This window comes from Carcharhinus amblyrhynchos, chromosome 27, assembly GCF_965287045.1.
Source record: "Carcharhinus amblyrhynchos chromosome 27, sCarAmb.v2.hapA, whole genome shotgun sequence".
Classification (NCBI taxonomy): domain Eukaryota; kingdom Metazoa; phylum Chordata; class Chondrichthyes; order Carcharhiniformes; family Carcharhinidae; genus Carcharhinus; species Carcharhinus amblyrhynchos.
Genome location: NC_137350.1, coordinates 5,367,290 through 5,391,169, shown reverse-complemented (window position 1 = coordinate 5,391,169; position 23,880 = coordinate 5,367,290). Strand labels below are relative to the sequence as shown.

General features: G+C 46.0%; 2 protein-coding genes across 7 annotated transcripts in view; one reads left to right on the top strand and one right to left on the bottom strand.

Moving 5' to 3' along the window:
• Positions 1-31: 31 nt before the first annotated feature.
• Positions 32-21,796, bottom strand: dcakd (dephospho-CoA kinase domain containing). Of its 4 annotated transcripts, XM_080213846.1 has the most exons (6): positions 21,676-21,796; positions 13,391-13,430; positions 10,537-10,655; positions 7,229-7,432; positions 2,837-2,924; positions 32-1,399 (listed from the first exon to the last, which is right to left on the bottom strand). In XM_080213846.1, exons 3-6 carry the CDS (start codon positions 10,646-10,648, stop codon positions 1,114-1,116), a joined length of 690 nt encoding a protein of 229 aa, XP_080069972.1. In that variant the 5' UTR covers positions 10,649-10,655; positions 13,391-13,430; positions 21,676-21,796; the 3' UTR covers positions 32-1,113. The 4 variants fall into 4 exon arrangements, with proteins under 4 accessions (XP_080069972.1, XP_080069971.1, XP_080069970.1 ...); XM_080213845.1 differs by lacking the exon at positions 13,391-13,430 and having other exon boundaries at positions 21,676-21,794; XM_080213844.1 differs by lacking the exons at positions 13,391-13,430; positions 21,676-21,796 and adding an exon at positions 20,317-20,386.
• Positions 21,797-22,166: 370 nt separating this feature from the next.
• The window catches only part of LOC145359288 (glycylpeptide N-tetradecanoyltransferase 1-like), a 71,489-nt gene continuing 69,775 nt past the window's right edge, over positions 22,167-23,880 (top strand). For all 3 annotated transcript variants that reach the window (XM_080213838.1, XM_080213839.1, XM_080213837.1), the window contains exon 1: positions 22,167-22,312. In XM_080213838.1, coding sequence (XP_080069964.1) covers positions 22,215-22,312 — 98 coding nt within the window. In that variant the 5' untranslated portion in view covers positions 22,167-22,214. The remainder of the gene's footprint in view (positions 22,313-23,880) is intronic.

The following is a 23,880-nucleotide window of genomic DNA, read 5'->3' as shown; positions in this document are numbered from 1 at the left end:
GTGATGTCAACTTAATAGAAATACCCATCAGCTGGGACTCTCCACATTATTTATTGAATTACAAATCAAAAGCGAGAAATTCTTCTGTATGATATTACAAAGCTGTTTGTGTTGTTGCTGTTGGTTCTTGTACTCCTGCCGTAGCACTTTCAGGATTCAGCACACTGTCGATCCAGCGCAGAGTGACAGGATTTAGGTCGTAGGTTCACTCCCCTGATCTTGCATTCACTAGAATTCCAAACTTGGGGCGGATATCATGGAAATCGAACTGAACAAGTAAAATAAAGTGCAGCACTAAAAATATATTAGCCATCATCACCCAACAGTATCCACCTCATCTGCTGAAAGAAAGTGGCTGCAAAGTGTGCAAGACCATAATGAAACTAAAAGAATGCACAGCTGGCCCAGTCTTATTTTAAACAACGAGAACTGGACAGCAGATCTGGTTAAGTCACAATCTACACACTGTGCCACTCTATGCATTACACCTCCCCCCCTGAGCAAGCCACACTTTTCTCTGAAGAAAAAACAGGCGATTGATCAGAAATCACAGCGTCCACTTGGTGCGTCAATGTCACCCTGCTTTAGATTCACCGTGATCGCTCTATCTAAAGAGGCGGCAATGGAACCTGTTATCTTTGGGCCACAGAGTTCAAATGATAAGAGATCCAATTTCACAAACATCTCCCAAGTTCTCATTCAGATTAAACAAGGAAGTAAACAGCATCCAGTCGCTTATCTTTGATATCCAAATAAATGCTCGACATAGTTAAAAGCTGCAGTGAGCAGCAGTGTTGCAAACAGGATCTGCACACGCTGGAAAATCCATTACTCGATTGATATATCTGAGCCCTGAGAAACTGGCAAGTAGAAACAGGACTCTGAGTATCCATAATTTGGCAGAGGTCTCTTCAGAGTTGATCTCTGCAATATCAGAAATAGATAAAAGGTAATGACAATCATCGTAAAGAGACAGGGAAAGAGATACAACTGAAGATTGTTCAGTAAACAGCACTTCCACCTTGTGTTATATCCCCATCTTACAGAGGACCTTCTTGTGCAGAAACGAAGCATCTGTCCTGACTTTATCTTGGACTGGAGCAGACCTTCATCTTAAAAAATGCATCTTTTTATTAGTATGCAGAGAAGCCCTCCGATTCCTGTGAGAGTGACCACGGCTAGCAACCGGACGGTCAGGAAGTCCAGGGAGTCTTCAAGCTGAGAGTGCAGTTTGCAAACTTGCCGATATGTACTGACGCTGTCTCCGGAGTTGTCGATCACGTGGTTCGCCAGCTTCCGCTTCTGCTCCAATGGCATCTGGGCACCAATGCGGCGCTCTGCCTCGGCCTGCGTCAAACTGTTCCGCTTCATCAGCCGGGCCAGCTGGGCCTGAGGGTCACTGTGGCATAACAAACACAGCAGTCAGCCGTATGCCACAAGCACAGTTACACTGACAAAAAACTTCATCAAAAGAGTGAGGGAGGGGACAGATTTTATTTGACCCGACAGTAAGTTATGATCTAGAATGCCTGAAAGGGCAGTGGAAGCAGATTCAATAATAACTTGCAAATAAGAATTGAATAACTACTCGAAAATAGAAATACAGGGCCACAGGGAAAGAATGGGGTTCAGCATTTTCAAAGAGCTTACAGACATGAGGGGCTGACTTGTCATCTTTTGTGTTGTACCATTCCATAAATCAGCCATTAAATTTTGATTGTACATGATGTCCTAGTCAATCAATGGGTAAACCTGATAGTTTGGCACCAAGCTATACAACACTGGAAAAGCCATGCCTCTATGCTGAGTTAGCAGATCTGATTGGGTGCTAACTCTTGGGGCATTGAACTGGGGAAGAGGTGGAGGGGGAGAGTAAGATTCAGTCAGGCTTCCTATTCCTGTTTGTTACGTAGCTCCGGATCTTCCACCCTCTTGGCTATACAGGGATTTTCTGCAATATTTTCCACGCAGAAATAGCCCGCCAGCCCTCACTCCATAGGCACGGAAAACAGTGTTCAGGGCACAATGCCTCAGAGTATTTCCACCACAACCTGACCCAAAACCAACCACTCATGTTAAAGGAGGCTTATTTTTAAAACCAATGTCTCTGGACATTTTTCTTCAGCAGAACTTAAATTGGGAAGGTCAAGAAGTGAATACAGGATGTTCACAAGGTTCTGGTATAACCAAGTGACTAATTCACTGGCTTTACACAAACTTTAGGGGAAGACAGTGATGCAATGGCATTGTCACTGGACTAGCAATTCAGAGATCCAGGATAATGCTCTGGGGACCTGGGCTCGAATCCCAACAAGGCAGTTGGCAAAATCTAACCTCAATAAAAAAATCTAGAAATGTAGCTGTTACTAGGGGGCATAACTATAAGGTTCATGGTGGGAGATATAGGAAGCATGTCCGAGGTAGATTCTTTACTCAGAGTGGTTGGGATGTGGAATGCACTGCCGGTTGTGATAGTGGAGTCGGACACTTTAAGAACTTTCAAGCGGTTATTGGATAGGCACATGGAACACACCAGAATGATGAGGAGTGGGATGGCTCGATCTTTGGTTCGGACATAGCTCAGCACAACATCGAGGGCCGAAGGGCCTGTACTGTGCTGTACTGTTCTACGTTCTAATTAAAAATCTAATGAAGACCATGAAACCATTGTCAATTGTTGTAAAAACCCATCTGGATTACTAATGTTGTTTAGTGATGGAAGTCTGCCGTCCTTACCTGGTCTGGCCACAGCAATGTGGTTGACTCTCAAATGACCTTAGGAATGGGCAATAAATGCTGGCCCACACCCCATGAACGAGTTAAAAAAAAAACTTACCAGTAAACAACTATAGTGTGCTTCATAAACTTGGCTAACTTGTTTGTCTCAAACAAGAGAGGAACATCGAGGATAACATATCGATATCCTGCAGGTAAGAAAAAAAATTACACTCTTGTATTGTGCTGAACCAAATGAATTAGTTTCTAGCCTGTGTGACATCGGATAACATTTTTCCACTGATCCAGATAGGTTGGTACATGATGAATGAATGTTAGAATCCCTACAGCGTAGAAAAAGGCCATTCGGCCCATTGAGTCTGCACCCAGGTCCTCTCCCCTCGCCCTATCCCCATAGCCCCACTCATTTACCATAGAATCGAACAGTGTAGAGGCACTTTGGCTCATTGCATCCACACCTACACGTGAGAAACACCTGACTTTCTACCTAATCTCATTTACCAGCACTTGGCCCATAGTCCTGAATGTTATGATGTGCCAAGTGCTCATCCAGGTACTTTTTAAAGGATGTGAGGCATCCAGCCTCCACCACCCTCCCTGACAGCACATTCCAGACCATCACCACCCTCTGGGTAAAAAAGGTTTTCCTTGCATCTCCCTTAAACCTCCTATTTCTCACCTTGAACCTATATCCCAAGACTGCCCCTTAGTCACTCTGTCCATGCTCCTCAATCAGGTCAGTCCTCATGGCTAATCCATCTAGGGACACTAAGGGGCAATTAATCCTGGATAATTCACCTAACATGCACATTTTTGGACTGTGGGAGGAAACCAGAGCACCAGAGGAAATCCATGCAGACACAGGGTGAACATGCAAACTCCTCACCGAACATCACCCAGGGCCAGAATTGAACCCAGGTCCCTGATGCTGTGAGGCAGCAATGCTAACCACTGTGCTGCCATTTAGTGGCTTAGATGGCTACTTCTATTCATTCATGGGGCGTAGGTATAACTGGCTAGACCAGTATTTATTGCCCATCCCTAATTGGAGGACACAGGTTTAAGGTGCTGGGGAGTAGGTACAGAGGAGATATCAGGGATAAGTTTGTCACTCAGAGGGTAGTAGGTGAGTGGAATCGGTTGCTGTCGGTGGTGGTGGAGAAATATTCAATAGGGTCTTTTAAGAAACTTCTGGATGAGTACGTGGGACTTAATAGAATTGAGGGTTGTAGGTAAGCCTAGTCGGTACGGATATCATCGGCGCAACTTGTGGGCCGAAGGGCCTGTTTGTGCTGTAGTTTTTCTACGTTCTAACTGCGCTTGAGGTGGTGGTATGAGTTGCCTTCTTGAACAGTGTGGTCTGTGTGGTGTTAAAACCCCCCCAGCACTGTTAGGAAGGGAGTTTCAGGATTCTGACCCAGTGACAGTGGTGGTGATCTAAGTTATTTATATAGCTAAAACTCCACATGACATTTGGTCTTTGTTGCAAGTGAACTGGAGTACAACAGTAAGGATGCCTTGTTACTATCCTACTGCTTGCAGCGTGCCAACTTGAAAATAGTGTTTATTCCAATTCTCTGCTCCTAACTGTTAACTAATCACTTATTCGTGCTAATAATATATTACTCCCACACATTCGAGCTCTCATCTTCTGCAATAACCATTTATGTGGCACCTTGTCGAATGAGTTTTGGAAATCTGGTTCCCCTTTGTTGGCCTCCTTCTGTGCACCACCAGTGATCATTGGATTGCCCTGACTGGACACTGGTGGGGGATCAGTCAGTAGTTGGGAGGATAGTTATGTTAGTTATCCAGATATTAGGCTATACTTCAATCCAGTGTTTCCTGCGTAACTATTCAGGCAAGTGCATAAGAAAAGCCCAAAGTCTTTAACTCTAGCTCAGAATTGGAGACCTTTGCAGAGGGTCCTCTGGAGCAGGGAAATTGTCAACCGAAATTGAAACTTTCCAGGACATTCCCACATTGGGCCACAGGTCAGAATTTCCATACGGTGCGACATACATATTTGGTCATACGTCTGGTCTCCTATGATGCAGAGAACAGACAATTTTGCCCCAATAGTTACATTATAAAATTCTCCAGCTAGTGTATCAGATCTCCTCTTGGCTTCCTCCTTGCCAAGGAGAACAGTCTCAACTTCTTCAATCTATTTTGTCTGTCCTTGTTCTTCCAGCCACAATGCACCACCTTTCATTTCAGGGTGATATGGAGCTTTTATAGAATCATACAGTGCAGCAAGGGGCCATTCAGCCATCCAGTCCACACCGACCACAATCCCACCAGGCCCTATTCCCAAAACCCCATGCATTTACCCTAGCTAGTCTCCCTGACCCTAAGGGACAATTTAGCATGGCCAATCCACCTAACCAGCACATCTTTGGACTTTGGGAAGAAACCAGGGCACCCAGAGGATACTCATATAAACACTGGGAGAATGTGCAAACTCCACACAGTCAGTGACCCAAGCTGGGAATTGAACGCAAGCCCCTGGTGCTGTGAGGCTACACTGCTAACCATTGTGCTACCATGTCTGCAAAACTCTCCTAACTTCAACCATAGCAGTCATACTCCAACTCCTTTCTGCAAAAGCCTGCATCTTTCTCTGCTACATCCAGAACTGCACATAAACCACAACATCACATGACCCTGTCAATCTCTCTAGTTTGAAATTCCCAGGGGAACTTAAATAAACACAAATCCATTGATTCAACTTAAAATCACTTGCAAGGTTGAAATGAGGAATTATTCTGCTTCCCTAGCATGAGCTGTATTCCTTGCAGACATACTGACTACCTATAGGAAAAGCTGAACTTCAAACAGTCATCTGAAACATAAAAAACACAAAAAACACACAATATATACATATATCATTTGCACTTTTATCACACAGCTCACTCCACCAACTTGTCTATGTTCAAAAGTTGACACTGTTATCCTCTCAGTTTACAATACTTCAAGGTCCTGTATCATCCACAAACTCAAAAATTATCTGCTGCACACATGATCTAGATCATTAATATATATCCGGAAAAGCAAGGGCCACAATTTTGATCCCTGGGGAATTGCATTACAAACTGTCCTCCAGCCCAAAGAATATCCATAACCATTACCCTCTGCTTCTTATTGCTCAGCCAATTGGAAATGGTAATAGTTCCAAAACTAGTCACTGAGCAACCCCACCAGAAACCACCTGCCAGACTGAAAAACACCCACCCACCCCCACTGCCATCGAAACAACTCCACACCCATCCTCCCCAACTCCGTGGATTCTCAAAAAACTTCCTGTGTGGCTCCCCACTGAACCACCATACGAAAGTTGATAAGTTCGTCATCCTCATACTGAGATGATACCATACCATCATAATACACACAATTTCAACCATACCTCCATGGTGCATGTATGTAAACTTTAACTTATAGTGCATTTGTTAGCAAAGTGGGAAGATGAAGAGCAGAGAGCCCAAGTATTCTTTGATTGCTGGAGTGTTTTACTGCCTTGGTTACTCAATAACAACAGATAATTCCTTAGCAAATACACAGCATGAATTATATTTACCTGCATTGTGCGAGTGTGTGCAAGACAATTTTTAACCACTATTAATCTATTGTGATTCAGCAGCAATTTAATTGAGGTCTCTAAAATAATGACACGAATAGATTGCCAATTAGGTGGTCATGTGGCACAGTGGATAGCGTCCCTATCTCTGAGCCAGACCCTTTAGGTTCAAGTCCCATCCCAGGACTTGATGGCCATAAAAGGTGCATTTGTGGCAAGGCCAAGCAGCTTGATTGCCTACCTGCAAATCCACTTAATATGCCTATGTTTTGGGAGTGAGACAGTTTCCCGATCAGCCACAACCATGCGATCACCACAGCGCAACAGCTTCCCCATGTTCAAAAACTGTGCAGAAGCTCTTGCCACGGTCTCTGTGATAAGTGTCTTCCTTGCTTCAAGGGACTGCTGGAGAGAGGGTCACACTTACAAATAACGCATGGGCAGGACTAAATTAGTAGACTCGGTAGCTCCTCGTTTCTCAGAGTACAGTGGACATGCTCAAAATTACAAGTTCGCTGCATGAATTCAAATGAAAAACCGATGCTCTTGCACATCAGGAAAGTAACTTACAGAACCATTCATGATCAATGAGATTTCCTCGGACTAGTCTGGATCACCAAAAGGGAGGGATTTTTCAAACTTTTTTTCTCCTTAATTGACCACGGTTTCTTAATCACCTCTCCCAGGAGAGAGCACATGGTTGTGGGTGAAGAGGGAATGACTATATTGTGAGCTATAAGGAGTTATAGCTAAAGGAGACAGGCTGGATGACCAGGTCTTTTCCTGTTTGACTTTTTTTTACATTTATAGGGTTAAAAATTAAAAATACACAACGCACAAGCAGAAATATCAATAACACAGAGCATACACATCTTACAGCATTAAAATAATTAGTATTTGTGGCTTGTGTCTTACCTTGTATAAAGTATTTAAAGATCTGTTTGAGCATGGCTTTGTGGATTTCTGGATGAGTGATGGAATTCAAGAGCTGACGTTTGTCCACATCAGTGAAGATGATATTTCCCAGCTTCTCCCGGTTGATTTTTCTGTCCTCCAGCAGGATCTCCTCACCAAAGGAACGCACTATTGCCCAGTATGCTGGAGAGTCTGGCTCAACAACTTATGGGAAAGGAATACAGGCATTCATTCTACATTTTACTGTTCATATATTCTTCAACTCCCTTTCCCAGCTTTTTAAATGCACACGTGCTACTCAACCCCTACTATTTGATGTGGTAGGTTTTGCATTCTCTCCTAATTAAAACTATTTCACTTAAATTCCACATTTGATTTATTAGTAACTATTTTATATTTATACACCCTAGCTCTGGCCTTACAATCAGAACCACCTTTGCTACATCTACCCTCTGAAATCCTTTCTTAATCTTTAAGACTTCTATTAGGTCAACCCTCAGTCATACTCACTGATGGCACAGGAGGAGGTCATTCGACCCATCACATCCTTGCCAGCTCTGCACAGCAATCCAGTCAGTCTCATTCCCCTGTTCTATATCTGTAGCCATGGAAGTTTATTTCCCTCAAGCACCCATCTAATTTCCTTTTGAAGTCATTTATTGTCTCCGCTTCCAGCATCCTCGCAGGCAGCAAGTTCCAGGTCATTATCACTCGCTGCATAAAAAATATTCTTCCTTATAGCCTCCCTGCACTAAAACCTTAAACACCCGTGTCCTCCCAACTCTACTAGCATTTTCCCTACAGCAAAAAGAGAGTCTCAGCCTGTTAAATCTTTCCAGAAATGTATAGCCTCTCAGGTCTGGTATCATTCCCATAAATCTGTCTAGCTCATTCTCAAATGCCTTGGTGTTCTTTTTATGACATGGAGATCGAAGAATTGTTCATAGATTCGCAACAAGTTTGATTGGAGTTTAACGTAACCTCTTCACTTTACAATTCCAGCCCCTTCAGAATGCCAACACTTCAAGGCCGCCATCTGAAATTATTTTAGTTTCTAAATTTATAAATCATATCCATTAATTGGCTATTTTAAAGGTAATACGAATTCAATACTTCATTTTCGCTGACAATCTCCTCCTCTTCAACACGTATAAAGTAAGTGGCACAAGGGCACTCCTATGGTGGTAATCCCAGTACCTTGGTCAGGCAAGTGGATGGTACACTTCACTGTCACTGTGTATCAGTGGTGGAGGGGTGAATGTTTAAGGTGGTGGACCAGCTGCTAAACAGGGATTTTACCAGGCCATCAAGCAAGTGAGAAAAGCAAACAAAACAATTGGAACAAAACTGACTATCATTCAAAACCACTTAAGGAGAGATATTACTGGCATTTAGACTTCTTGATTTAAGCATCAGTACCTTATAGAGACATCACCATCATATGAGCAGTTGCGCTAAGTAGACTAGATACACTTAAGGGAAATCTAGCTAAGCACGAGGGATGTAATGAACTCTGCCCTTTGCAAAAAGCTTGCGTTGGGAGATATTTTGTTGGTTGACTGAAAAGGAACTCTGGAAAGTTCTACCATCAGGATTATCATGACCTGAAGAGAGGGAGGGTTTGGAGAAATGCACCTTATTGATGTTAACGGCATCAAGACCCTGAAATGGAATAAAGCTGCTGGTGAAAATGACTCGAGGACCAAATCAGCGAATGGGAAAAGAGAGAGATTATGGCCGGGATTTTAGGACTTCGCTCGGGCAAGGCTCGTAAAATCCTGTCCGAGGCCAGCGGAGAATTCCATTCTGTAAGCCCCGTCCACGCTAGAATCAGTAAAATTCCAGCTTCTGCACATATCAGGAGCAGAGTTTGGCTGACTTTGAGAGAGTATCTGGTGCCACATTTATGCTGGGAGTGATGCTGAAACAGTTGTGAGGCTTATCCTTGATAGATCAATTATTTTGAGTGAAATCTATCATTTCTAATGAAATACTATTTGTTTGAAAATTCATGCTTAATTTTATGAACATACAAAGGAGTAGAAGTAGGCCATTCAGGCCTGCTATCATTCAATAATATCATGGATGATCTGTTTTCAACCTCAACTTCACATTCTCATCTGCCCTGGATAACCATTGCTCATCAGAAGTGCATCTGCTTCTGTCTTAATGATATTCAAGGGCTCTACCTCAACAACATTTTGAGGAAGAGAATCCCAAGTTCTCACAACCCTCAAGAGAAAATGTTTTCCTCATTTCTGTCCTAAAAGGGTGACTTTTTATTTTGAAACAGTGACTCCAAGTGCGAGATTCTCTCATGAGGAAACAGACTCTCCACATCCACCTTGTCATGTCCCCTGAGAATCTTATAAATTTCAATCAAGTCACCTCATTACTGGATACTGTTGATTTTGAGTTTGTCTATAAATTTCTCTGAGGACTGTCTCAAAATAATCCAAGGGCAGGTACAACTGATGTTAGATATGGAGAAAAACTCCCTCTATACTGTCTCAGTACAGCTACTGCACAAGGTAATGAGTGACTAAGTTCCCTCTAAGTGCCCTTTAACACAGAGAGCAGTTACTGTATGGATAGAGGAAAAATTTTCAACACTTCCATCCCAGGGCAGGTATAGTACAGGGTTAGATAGAGTAAAGCTCCCTCTACACTGTCCCCATCAAAGGGGCAGCCAGCGCTCTGAAAGCTAGTGGCTTTTGCTATCAAATAAACCTGTTGAGCTTTAACCTGGTGTTGTGAGACTTCTTACTGTGTTTACCCCATCAATACTCCCAGGGCAGATAGAATGGAGTAAATTACTTCTCTGACAAACATTCAACAGCCACCAACGTATAGGTTCCAATCAAGACTGGACATAGATGATAATCCCTTTTAATCAAACAAATGGCCTCACAACCGTTAGCACAAAATTAGCAAAGTTTATGTTGTTGGGTTTCTTTCCAGCAGGTAGTTTGAGAGAGACATTCAGGACAGCTTTTGGCTCGTGGTTGTGTGCGGCCCCACTCTGCACAAACGTGCGTTAGGGAATATTACAAGAACTGTGCTTTGAATTTCACTGATGTCAAAGTTAATGGCAACTTGCAAGTACATGCCTTAAGGCAAAATTGAAGTAATAACCCCCTCCCACCATGCTTTTCATTTTTTTCAGCTTATACATTATCTTGAAAACCCTCTTGTACCATGACAGAGGGTACAGCTCCCAGAAAGAGAAACAACAACCTTCACAGTTCACAACAGTAACATAGGTTTCACACCATAAAATGCTTGGATTTGCAGTACTCAAAACTTACTCTGTCTTGCTATCTGATCAGCATCGACAACTGGACACCCAAGTTCACGGAATACAGCAGCAACTGTGCTTTTCCCTGAGGCAATTCCACCCGTTAGACCAACCAGGAACATTTTCTTTCTAGGATGAGAGCAGAAAGATTATATTGGTGTTCTACAAAGTAAGGGAAACACAATTAAGTATTCTATCAGGTTGAAAACCTTGTCAACAGTATTGGGTCTCACTAGCCATTGTGTACAACATACAAGTAGTTTACTGAAGTTCCTTGACTCTATGCACTCCCTCAGTAGAGATAGTGGTGAAGCCATCACATAGTGGAGACTACAAATGGCCACTGTGCTCCTAGTTTACACAAGGCTCTTGGAACAGATTATTGCTGATGGCCTCTATTGAAATGGTGGCACAGTGGTTAGCCTCACAGCACCAGGGACCCAGTTTCAATTTTGGCCTTGGATCATTGTCTGCATGGAGTTTGCACTTTCTCCCTGCATTTGCGTGGGGTTTCTCCCACAGTCCAAAGATGGGCGAGTTATGTTGATTGGCCATGCTAAATTGACCCTAATGTCAGAGGGATTAACAGAGTAAATACTTGGGGTTAGGCAGATAGGACCTGAGTGTGATTGTAGTCAGTGCAGACTCGATGGGCCGAATGGCCTCATTCTGTACTGTAGGGATTCTATGAAACTATCTCTATGTGAGCATCAGGTGGGGAAAGAACAAAGAACAAAGAACAAAGAACAACACAGCACGGGAAACAGGCCCTTCGGCCCAACGAGCCCGCGCCGCCGTCCCACTGTCTCAGTGACCTATTCATGATTTTAGTCTACGCCTAATGTGCGACGATCAGGGAGGTCCAATTTAGGGACAATTTAGTACCCAATCAATCAGCCTAAAAGCACATCTTTGGGGATGTGGGAGGAAACCGGAGCACCCGGAGGAAACCCACGCAACCACGGGGAGAACGTGCAAACTCCCACAGACACAGGCCCAAATCCATGTGTCCGCACAGCAACAGAGATGGTCCAGTTTAAGCACACTAACGACATGCAGCAATAGGCAACTCCCGAAGCAACGTCCAAGAGCAGCCCACTACAACCTGCCGCATGCATGCCCCTTGCTGGACTTAAATGCCTGTGGAGACAAAAAAATTCATTATTAAACAGGCAAAGACTGTAACATCCCTGAGCCAAAAACGTAATCCCAAGCCTACAATGTTTAGTAAGGCCTACTATATCCCCCTATATGTAGCCCGCTCATGTGGCTGTCCAAGTGACTCTTAAACAACCCTAGCGTGCCTGCTTCCACCACCTTACTCGGTAGTGCATTCCACACCCCCACTACCCTTTGCATGAAAAACTGCCCTCTAATATTTGTCTTATACCTAGCCCCCCTCACCCTAAGCCCGTGACCCCTTGTTCTATCCATTTCTAATAGCGGAAAAAGCTTACCACCATTTACTCTATCTATCCCCTTCATAATCTTATAAACCTCTATTAGATCCCCCCTCAGCCGACGTCTCTCAAGGGAAAACAGCCCAAGTTCATTCAATCTTTCCTCGTAAGACAGCCTTTCCATACCAGGCAGCATCCTGGTAAATCTCCTCTGCACTCTCTCCAGGATCTCTACATCCTTCCGGTAGTACGGCGACCAGAACTGGACGCAGTACTCCAAGTGAGGCCTAACCAATGTTCTATACAACTGCAACATCAGACTCCTACTCTTATATTCTATACCTCTTCCTATGAAGGCTAACATACCATACGCTTTCCTCATCACATTCTGCACCTGCACCGATACCTTTAGCGACTTGTACACTTGCACCCCCAGGTCTCTCTGCGTATCTATACTCCGGATAGTTCTACCTTTTATCGTATAACTTGACCTCTCTCATGAACTGCACAACCTCAATGTCACATGAATGCATATCACATGCCTGGAGTTCCAGAGAACTCTACTTTGTTTGGGGGAAGGGACAGGGAAAACCTTAACCAAAGATGTGCGTGTAGGTAGATTGGCCATGGTGAACTGCCCTTTAGTGTCAGGCTGACAAGCAAGGGAAATGCATGAGGCTACAGGGATAGGGCCTGGGTGGGATTATGATCGGTGCAGACTTGATGGACCGCTTGATCTCCTTTTGCACTGCAGGGATCCTGTGATTCAAAGATAAAGTTGTCCCAATGGAAAATACTGTCAAAGAAATTGTGATTTTCAAATAATATGCTAAATTTCATAGTGATGTATTTTTAATACTATCAGGAATCCAATCCTGAATAGCTGATAAATGAACCACGTGATTGGAGTGGAACAGATTAGAAAGAATATATTCATTGTATAAGCAATACCTCCACCGTACTTTATTCCATCACCCCCCACCCCCAACATTTATTTTTCTGTTCTCTGGTAAAGATTCAGAATCCTGTGGAGAGGGGGTACAGAGGTGAGTGGTCAAGTTTCAGGGGTTCCAGTTGTCCTCCAGCACTTTGTGGCCTTTGCGCACGTGAGCCAGGATTCTCACTGCAATTTTTCTTTTAACTGACGTGCATGTACGTTAAATGAGGGCAGAGCAGGACCGGGCTCAACAGGGATACCTAAACAGCAGTTATTTAGCTGAGGAATTGGAGAGAGCAGAACAGTATCTACAGAAGAGGAAGTTACAAAAGTATGAATGGGAGAAAAAGAAACTGATTTCTAGTTTTGCACTCTAATCCAATTGTTATCTGATCTACTGCAGACACAGCATGTTACAAAGCAGCAGCTAGAGCCCCGGTGATTTGGCAATAATCCTTGCAAAGAGCAGGTTCTATTTCAGCTGTAATTTTCAGAGCTTCAAATAATACAAAGCGTGACTGAAATACCTGGGTAGCAGACCAAAAGTATTTCGAGCAACAATAGAAACTGGAACAAAAATAATGAGATCATGTTAGTACAGGACAGTAAGGTTTATAATCATAAGGAGCTGCAAACTTGATTATCAGTTCATCTTTAATTTGATATTGTCAGAGTGTTGAATGTTACAATTGGTCTCAGAATGCTAGAATGACCAGAGGCTGGTGGAATGGGGAGGGCTGGGATGAGGAAAAGAGAAGAAAGTTACCCAAGATCTTCACCTCTGATAGATATTAACAGTGCGATAGTGAGCGAGTGCTGCACAGTCAAAGGTGCTGTCTTTTGAATGGGAGTGGCACATTGAACATAGAACATTACAGCACTTCAGTCCCTGATGTTGCGCCAACCTGTGAAACCAATCTAAAGCCCATCTAACCTACACTATTCCAATATCATCCATGTGTTTATCCAATGACCATTTAAATGCTCTTACTGTTGGCAAGTTCACTACTGTTGCAGGCAGGGCATTCCATACCCTTACTACTCTATGAGTAAAGAACCTATCTCTGACATCTGTCCTATATCTATCACCCCTCAATTTAAAGCTATGTCCCCTCGTGCTAGCCATCCGGGGAAAAAGGCTGTCACTATCCACTCTATCTAATCCTCTGATCATCTTGTATGCCTCTATTAAGTCACTTCTTAACCTTCTTCTCTCTAATGAAAACAGCCTCAAGTCTGTCAGCCTTACCCCAACATCGCGGTAAATCTCCTCTTCACCCTTTCCAATGCCTCCACATCCTTCCTATAATGCGACAACCAGAACTGTACGCAATACTCTAAGTGCGGTTGCACCAGAATTGTGTATAGCTGCAACATGACCTCAGGGCTCCGAAAGTCAATCCCTCTACCAATAAAAGCTAACACATTATACACCTTCTTAACAACCCTTAGGATTGCTGTCTTACAGTGTCAGGGACCTGGGTTCAACTCTGGGCTGGGCGACTGATTGTGCACGTTCTTGCCACGTCGCCGGGTTTCCTCCGATTCCTCCAACCAGCCCGAAAGACGTGCTGCTTAGCTGCATTCTCCCTCAGTGTACCTGAACAGGTACCATAGTGTGGCGATCAAGGAACTTTCACAGTAACTTTCATTGCGGTGTGAATGTAAGCCTTAATAAACTTAAACCTAAAACTTAAACACGGCAGTCCCATTTGCTCTCTGAGGTGGATGTTAAAAAGCTGGAGGGAAGATCATCCGAGTGTCCTGGCCAATAAGCAACATCACAGAAAGATTGCACCACGTTGGTGTTTGTGGGAACTTGCTGTGCATAAACAGGTTGGATGAATTTCATATAACAGTTTGACACTGTAAAGAATTCTTCATTAGCTGTCAGGTTTTTTGTGATGTCCGGAATGTGAAGAACGACACTACAGAAACATGATCCTTTTTACTATAGTCAGTTCGCATACATTCTCAGAGGGAAATAAAAATGACATGTAGAGATATTGAAAGACTACGCTTGGATTGAACAGGAGTGGTTAAAAAGCTGCAGAGTTAATCCTACCCCTGAGCGGTTAAATGCTTAATGATTTTCAGATGCATTTTGCCTGCATGCAGCCTTGCACAAACAGCCAAGATTAAAGCTTCGAGGAGAATTTCATAAAGCAAAAGGCCCATGGTCCACAAGGAGGGAGAAAAGGCCACACATTATCAGGCCAGGCACAGCACAAGAAATTGATCAATCAATTGGAAAAGTTCAGTTGATTTTCTATACTGATCTGATGGAGAAAACAGAAGATAAGGCTCTTGTGGGATAGGCAGAAAGATATACTAAAGCAATTTATTTCTGACCTCAACTTATTGAATTTGGAGGTTGCTGCTACTGCATTGCCAAAGCGTAGGGTGGTCCATTGGGGCACTGTCAGCCCTGCATTCATTTATGTTATACTGCTGTCTCCAGGGGTCACTATGCAATATAAACAACATGGTCTAATTGCCTCTGGTGGTGAGGGACATCATCTATTACATCAATTTGATTGGCATTTTATCAAAGCAAAGGTTGCCTAGGCTGGCTGGCCCACAGCACTAAGACAGCTAACAGTTCCGTTTCATCTGGGAAGGTCCACAGGGAGAACAGGAATACATCCAGCAAACAGCTGGGCATGCAGAATGGTCAGAACTTGTACAATAAGCTCTTGCAGCAGCTCAAGTTCAAAAACGCTGCTGTATGAGCACCAAGGTGAGATTGTACTGCAGCTGATGTACCTACCTGCTGGATCAGAAACTTTGAAGTATACTTCTCTTTTAACTTTCTTTGTATGCATCGATGTAGAGGATGTTAGTGTTAGAGAACAGAATACTTTCTACTTCAAGTACTCCAGTGTTCATTTCAAATCATCGTAGTAAAATTCCCTATTCTGAAAAAGACAAATTGGCCCCACCTCAATGTAAAAACACTCTCTCTGTGAGTGTGACAATTAATTTTCCCAAAAATCAACTAAACTTGATAAGAACAATTCAATACTAGCTGAAGTTTCACTCCAATTGAAGGTATGGAGTAAAATTGGCAAAGACAATATTGTATTCTACTGAAATCTACAAGGCAGCTTTCCTTTTGTTGTGTGCTTAAACACATCCCTACAAAATGATGCTCACTGAATCACAGAACCCCTACAGAACAGAATAATGCCATTCGGCCCATTGAGACTGTACTGACCACAATCCCACGCATATCATATTCTCGAAACCACACACATTCACCCTGCTAATCCACTGACACTAGGGGCAATTTAGCATGGTCAATCAACCTAACTTGCACATCTTTGAACTATAGGGCGAAACCCACGCAGACACAGGTAGAACTCCTCACAGACAGTGACCGATGCCAGAATTGAACCCGGGTCCCTGGCGTTGTGAAGATGCACAGTACAAAGTCTCACAACATCAGGTTAAAGTCCAGGACTTTAACCTGGTGTTGAGACTTCTTATTGTGTTGTGAAGCAGCACTGCAAACCACCCGATAAAAGAAACTGAAGAATGTCAGGTAGAGTAAAACAAAGCAGGTTTTTAAACAGAATTAGGAGTAGGCTATTCGGCCCTTCCCTTGAGCTTGTTCCGCTACTCATTAAACCCATAGCTGATCTGATTATGGCCTCATCTCCAGCCTCCTGTTTATAACAAAGTTCAACTGCTTATCAAAAATCTGAGTCTTGAATATATTCAGTAAACCAACATCCACTGCTCTCTGGCAAAAAGAATTCCACAGACTAATGACCCTCTGGAAGAAACAATTTCTCATCTCTGTTCTAAATCCTGACCCCTAATTTTGAAACTGTCTAATTCTAAGCTTCCTCACAAGGGGGTCAGCACCCACCCTGTCAAGTCCTGTTCGGATCCTATATTACAATAAGGCCACACCTCAATCTTCTAAACACCAATGGATACAGAGTCAACCTACCCAATCTTTCTTCATAAAATAATTCCTTCATTTTAGGCATTGGTCAAGTGAAACTTCTACAAACCACTTCTAGTGGAATATATCCTTTCATAACTAAGACAGCAAAAGTGTACAGTGTCCAGATACTGTCTAACTAAAGCCATGTCCAGCTGCAGCAACACTTTGCTTTTATACTCAATTCACGTTGAGAAAAGGGACAAGGTCCTGAAAGCAAGTTTTGGGGAGTAAGAGCAGTAATGTCAGGATTACTCCCCATGCCATGTGCTAGTGAGCACACAAGGATAAGAACATTGAGCATTCCAACACATGGCTGGAGAAATGGGTTGGGCTTTTGACTTTTGAGATATTTGGACCAGTTCTGGGGAGTGCAGGATCTAAGAAGGTTACACCTTAACAGGGCTGGAACTATAGAGTCATGGTGAGATTTGCACTGCTGTTGGGGAGAATCAGAGGAGAATCAGAGGGGAAAACCTGTTAGTGAAAAGTAGAGGAGTATTATAATCAGAGTGGTCTCAAGGTAAATAGAATACTTGTAGTTTGACAGAATTAGAGTAGGGAAGAAAGAGTAAGTCACGAGATGAGGGTCAGGGCAAGAGGAAAAGTAAAGCTGCTTAAATCAGGCTTAATGTGCATGTGTGTGAATGTACAAGAGTGATCAATAAGATTGGTGAACTACAAGCACAGATCGACAAATGGAATTATGATATGATTACTATAACAGAGACATCATTCAAAGAATGGCAGGACTGAGCATTAAATGGGATGGCACAGTCGATAGCAATGCTGCCTCAAAGCACCAGAGATCCAGATTCAATTCCAGGTGATTTGTGTGGAATTTGCACGATCTTCCCATGTCTGCATGGGGTCCCTCAGAGCACTTCAGTTTCCTCCCAGAGTCTAAAAATGTGCAGATTAGGTAGATGGACCACGAGTGGCAGTGTTAATTAAAAATGGTATTACCGTAATGGAGAGAGAAAATGTTCCAGAGGGATCAAGGGCAGAATCTTTCTGGTTAGAGGTAAGAAATGAAAAAGGTATAATAACATTGAATGGTGTAGTATAACAGACCACCAACTAGTGGAAGGGATGTGGAGAAACAGATTTGCAAATAAATGACAGAGAGGAGCAATAATTATAATGGGGGCTTCGATTATCCAGATATAGACAAGGATAGGAACAAGAAGGGGATTTTCACACTAATTTCATTGCAGTGTTAATGTAAGCCTACTTGTGGCACTGATAAATAAACCTAAACCCAAGAGCAAGAGTTCCTGGAGTGTGCTCGAGATAATTTTCTGCAGCAGAATGTTTCTGGTCCAATGAGAGGGGAGGTCCCTGGAATGAGTTGGTCTGAATGGTTCAAATATCAGTGGGAGAGTGACCATTGCATCATAAGGTTTAGTTTGGCTATGGAAAAGAGCAAGGAACAAGCCAGAGCCAGGATAATTAATGTGGGAGGGAGTGAGGGGGAGAGAGAGAAGAAACAACTTTGATGGGATGAGAATACTTCTGCACTGAATGAGTTGGAATCAAATGTTATGGAAAAGACAGTGACTGAATAACGTCTACAATACTGTTTCTTTCAACATGACTCTTGGTCGAGAAAAATTCCCTTGAAGAGGAAAGGCAGGACAAATAAATCCAGAGCACCTTGGACGAGAGACGATGAGTCTTTATTAGCCAAGGTATTCAATAGCAAGGAGATGATGATGGAGCTGAATAAAACATATGTTACGCCACAGCTAGTGTGCTGTGTGCAGTTCTAGTCAGCACAACTTTTACAGATGCACCATAGAAAGCATTCTTTCTGGTTGTATCACAGCTTGGTATGGCTCCTGCTCTGCCCAAGACTGCAAGAAAGTACAAAAGGTCATGAATGCAGCCCAATCCATCATGCAAATCAGCCTCCCATCTATTGACTCTGTCTACACCTCCCACTGCCTCGGCAAAACAGCCAGCATAATTAAGGACCCCACACGACCCGGACATTTTCTCTTCCATCATTTTCTTTCAGGAAAAAGATACAAAAGTCTGAGGTCATGTACCAACCAACTCAAGAACAGCTTCTTCCCTGCTGCTCAGACTTTTGAATAGACTTACCTTGCATTAAGTTGATCTATCTACATCCCAGCTATGACTGTAACACTACATTCTGCACTGTCGGTTCCTTCTCTATGAACAGTATGTTTTGTCTGCACAGTATGCAAAAAACAATACTTTTCAGTGTATGTTGTTAATACATGACAATAATAAATGAAAATCACACTGTACAATGGACGTGATTGCATTAGAGAGGGTGCAGAGGACATTTACCAGGATGTTGCCTGGGCTGGAGTGTTTCAGCTATGAAGAAAGATTGGTTGGGTTGGGGCTGTTTCCTTACAGCAGAGAAGGCCGAGGGGGGAACCTGACTGTACAAAATTATGGAGGACATAGGGTAGATAGAAAGAAACTTTTTTCCTTGATAGAGGGACCAATAATCAGGGACATAGATTTTGATTTGATTTATTGTCACATGTATTAACATAGTGAAAATGATTGTTTCTTGCATACCATCCAGACAAAGCATACTGTTCGTAGAGAAGGAAACGAGACAGTGCAGATGCAGTGTTAAAGTCATAGCTAGAATATCGTGAAAGATCAACTTAATGTGAGGTAGGTCCATTCAAAAATCTGACAGCAGCAGGGAGGAAGTTGTTCTTGATTCAATTGGTATGTGTCCTCACACTTTTGTATCTTTTTCCTAAGGTGAGGGAGAGAATGTCCTGAGTGCATGGCTCCTTAATTATGCCGGCTGCTTTGCCTAGGCAGCGGGTAGTGTAGACAGAGTCAATGGATGGGAAGCTGGTTTGCGTGATGGATTGGGCTACATTTACGACCTTTTATACTTCCTTGCGGTCTGGTGCAGAGCGAGGAACCATACCAAACTGTGAAGCCCAGGCTTCTAGGGCATTTTCCTAGTCTATGGAAGCCACTGTGGAGGAATCGTCGGCTCTGGGGCTGCGCCAGAAGATGTAAGGAAGGAGGGAATTTGAGGAAAGACCTTTTCACCGAGAGGGTGGAGGGTGGAGGCGTTTGACAAAGTACCTCACAAGAGGTTATTGCAGAAGGTCGAGGGACATGGAGTTGGGGGTAGAGTGTTAGCGTGGATAGAGGATTGGTTGTCAAATAGGAGGCAGAGAGTGGGGGTCAACGGGTGCTATTCGGATTGGCAGATGGTGACTAGTGGAGTGCCCCAGGGGTCGGTGCTGGGGCCTCAGCTTTTTACCATTTATATAGATGATCTGGAGGAGGGAACCGAGTGTAGGGTGTCGAAATTTGCTGATGACACCAAGATTGGGGGAACGGCAAATTGTGTGGAGGGTGTGGAGAGTCTGCAGAAGGATCTAGATAGGCTGGGCGAATGGGCCAGGAAATGGCAAATGGAATTTAATGTTGGCAAGTGTGAGGTGGTCCACTTTGGTAGGAAGACTGGTAGGAAGGACTATTACTTACGGGGCGAAAAACTGCAGCAGGCGACGGTGCAGAGGGACCTCGGGGTCCTTGTGCATGAATCGCAAAAACCCAGCTTGCAGGTGCAGCAGGTGGTCAGGAAGGCGAATGGGATGCTGGCCTTCATAGCGAGGAGGATTGAATATAAAAGTAGGGAGGTCTTGCTGCAGCTGTATAGGGCATTGGTGAGGCCGCAGCTGGAGTACTGTGTGCAGTTTTGGGCACCGCACCTGCGCAAAGATATTTTGGCCTTGGAGGGAGTGCAGAGGAGGTTTACTAGGCTGATACCGGAGTTGAGCTATGAGGAGAGGCTGAATAAACTGGGCTTGTACTCGTTAGAGTTTAGAAGAATGAGGGGAGATCTCATTGAGACGTATAAGATGATGAATGGGATGGATAGGATAGAGGTGGAGAGACTCTTCCCGCTCAAAAAAGACAGTAGGACTAGGGGGCACAGCCTCAAGATACAAGGGGGGCGGTTTAGAACGGAGTTGAGGAGGAACTTCTTCACTCAAAGGGTGGTGAATCTCTGGAATTCTCTGCCCGTTGAAGTGGTGGAGGCTGCCTCGCTAAATATTTTTAAGACGCGGGTTGATAGGTTTTTGATAAGAGAGGGGATTAAGGGTTATGGGGAGAAAGCGGGAAAGTGGAACTGAGCAGCGACAGATCAGCCATGATCTTATTGAATGGCGGGGCAGGCTCGAAGGGCTGGATGGCCTACTCCTGCTCCTATTTCTTATGTTCTTATGAATCTGGAACTTACTGCCTGAAAAATGGTCAAAGCGGGAACCGTCAACGTTTAGGTGAACACTTGAAATGTCATAGTATACAAGACTTCAGACCAAATGGGATTAGAATAGCTGGATGGCTAGCACAGAAACGATGGGCTGAAGGGCATCTTTCTCTGCTACAAGACTGGGTTTAAGGTGCCGGGGTTAGGGAGGTGAGCAGCCAGCTCGGGCTCCTGTCACTAGAGTCAGGCAGAGAGAAATGAAGTGATGCCTGCTATAGTGGAATGGCCCCAGGTTCAGGTACTTGGCGGCGAGTCGGTGTGCAGGGGTGACACGGGCGAGGGGGGGCATCGCCCCCGGACTGCGAACGAAGGGTAGGCCTCCGATAGGTAAACGGGGTCGGGTCCCCCACCTCCTAATGAGGCCCGGTGTTCGGGCGGCCTGTTCTCTCTGTTCCACCCCGCACAGGCCCGGCTACCTCCTCCCCGCTCAGGAGCCCATCCGCCTCCTTGCCCATCCCCACCCCAGAGCCCGGCCGCCTCCCTGCCCATCCCCACCCCGGAGCCCGGCCGCCTCCCTGCCCATCCCCACCCCAGAATCCGGCCGCCTCCCTGCCCAGCCCCGCACTCACTCTGATCCACTCCCGGCGCCTCCAACCTGCCACCAGCCCCGTCGCACACCCTTGGAAACCGCTCCCTGATTGGCCGGGCTTCCAGAAGCCGGCCAATCAATGCGCCTGTTACTCAGCCCCTTGGCAGCCGGGTTGCTAGGGCTAGATACTACCCTTGGCGTGTATTTTATAAATATAATGTGTTAGCCTGAGACAAGCAGCCCGCGGCTGGAAATATATATTTAACTAGTTCGGCATTAAAAACGTAAAAAGAAAAGACTGATTTCCGTTTGAGGTGCCCGCGCTGCATTCTGGTGCTGGGTTTGAGGTGCCCGCGCTGCATTCTGGTGCTGGTAGTCGGGGGTGTCCTTTCCGCCCGCTCCATCACTGCGGCGCCGCGCAGGCGCAGGACTACATATCCCAGCATCCCTCGCCCACCCTGACGTCAGTTGAGCCGCTCACCAATAGGAGGAGGGGTTGTGGGGAAGGGGCGGGGGTTTCGAACCAATCAGAAAGCGCCTTGCTGCGCGGAGTCGCCCCATCGTGCCCGCTCCTGAATCATGGCAGACGAGAATGAGACAGCAACAAAAGAGACGGAGGAGCAGGATGGCTGCGGCAGCGACTGTGAAAATGAGGAGGAGCATGCACACACTAAGGGGTAGGTGAGACCGCCGGTGCTGCCGCCACCGCCTTTTTCTCAGGCCAGGTTGGGCTGGGCCGGGCCGCCACCCCCCTGGGGGAAGGGGAGCTCACTCACCGCGAGCTGACAGTGCAGAGCCCGCCCCCCGCTGCGCCTATTGGGCAGTCCTGCTAATTGACAGCCGGAATGGGCGGGGCCTGCTCTTCAGCCCATCTCTGGTTGGCCCAGCCCGATTGTCTATCAAAGCAGCCAGCTTCCGCTATCAGGCGAGGCTGTGGTTGGGAGCACAAAATCTCAGCCCCAACCTCCCTCCCTTCCCGGGCTTCAGCTCCCCCCTCCCCCGCCGCACACCCTCCTCCTACCAGCACCCCCACACACCCTCTTCTCCCCCGCCCCCCCAACCACACACCCTCTTCTCCCCGCCCCCCCAGCCACACACCCTCTTCTCCCCGCCCCCCAACCACACACCCTCTTCTCCCCCCCCCCCCCCCCCCCCCAGCCACACACCCTCTTCTCCCCGCCCCCCCCCCCAGCCACACACCCTCTTCTCCCCCCCCCCCAGCCACACACCCCCTTCTCCCCCGCCCCCCCCCAGCCACACACCCTCTCTCCCACCCCCCCCCAACCACACACCCCTCCCCCCCCCCCCCAACCACACACCCTCCCACCCCCCCCAACCACCCCTCTCCCCTTCCCACCCCCCCCAACCACACACCCTCTTCTCCTTCCCACCCCCCCCAACCACACACCCTCTTCTCCTTCACACCCCCCCCAACCACACACCCTCTTCTCCTTCCCACCCCCCCCCAACCACACACCCTCTTCTCCTTCCCACCCCCCCCAACCACACACCCTCTTCTCCTTCCCACCCCCCCCAACCACACACCCTCTTCTCCTTCCCACCCCCCCCAACCACACACCCTCTTCTCCTCCCCCCCCCAACCACACACCCTCTTCTCCTCCCCCCCCCCCAACCACACACCCTCTTCTCCTCCCCCCCCCCAACCACACACCCTCTTCTCCTCCCCCCCCCAACCACACACCCTCTCTCCTCCCCCCCCAACCACACACCCTCTTCTCCTCCCCCCCCCCAACCACACACCCTCTTCTCCTCCCCCCCCCAACCACACACCCTCTTCTCCTCCCCCCCCCAACCACACACCCTCTTCTCCTCCCCCCCCCCAACCACACACCCTCTTCTCCTCCCCCCCCCAACCACACACCCTCTTCTCCTCCCCCCCCCCAACCACACACCCTCTTCTCCTCCCCCCCCAACCACACACCCTCTTCTCCTCCCCAACCACACACCCTCTTCTCCTTCTCCTTCTCCCCCCCCCCCCCCCCCCCCCCCCAAACCACACACTCTCTTCTCCTCCCCCCCCAACCACACACCCTCTTCTCCTTCTCCTTCTCCCCCCCCCCCAAACCACACACTCTCTTCTCCTCCCCCCCAACCACACACCCTCTTCTCCTTCTCCTTCTCCCCCCCCCCCCCCCAAAACCACGCACCCTCTTCTCCTTCCTTTCTCCCCCCACCACACACCCTCTTCTCCTTTCTCCCCCCCCCACCACACGGCACCCCCTCC

What these genes read in the sequence shown, in the direction of transcription:
- dcakd (XM_080213844.1), bottom strand. Translation starts at nt 20,372, where the DNA reads ATGCACAAGGACCCCGAGGTCCCTCTGCACCGTCGCCTGCTGCAGTTT. An exon ending in CTGCTGCAGTTTTTCGCCCC is followed by an intron (nt 10,656 to 20,316) that starts GTAAGTAATAGT and finishes CTCTCATCCTAG; the next exon opens with AAAGAAAATGTTCCTGGTTG. An exon ending in CTTTAAATACTTTATACAAG is followed by an intron (nt 2,925 to 7,228) that starts GTAAGACACAAG and finishes TCTTACCTGCAG; the next exon opens with GATATCGATATGTTATCCTC.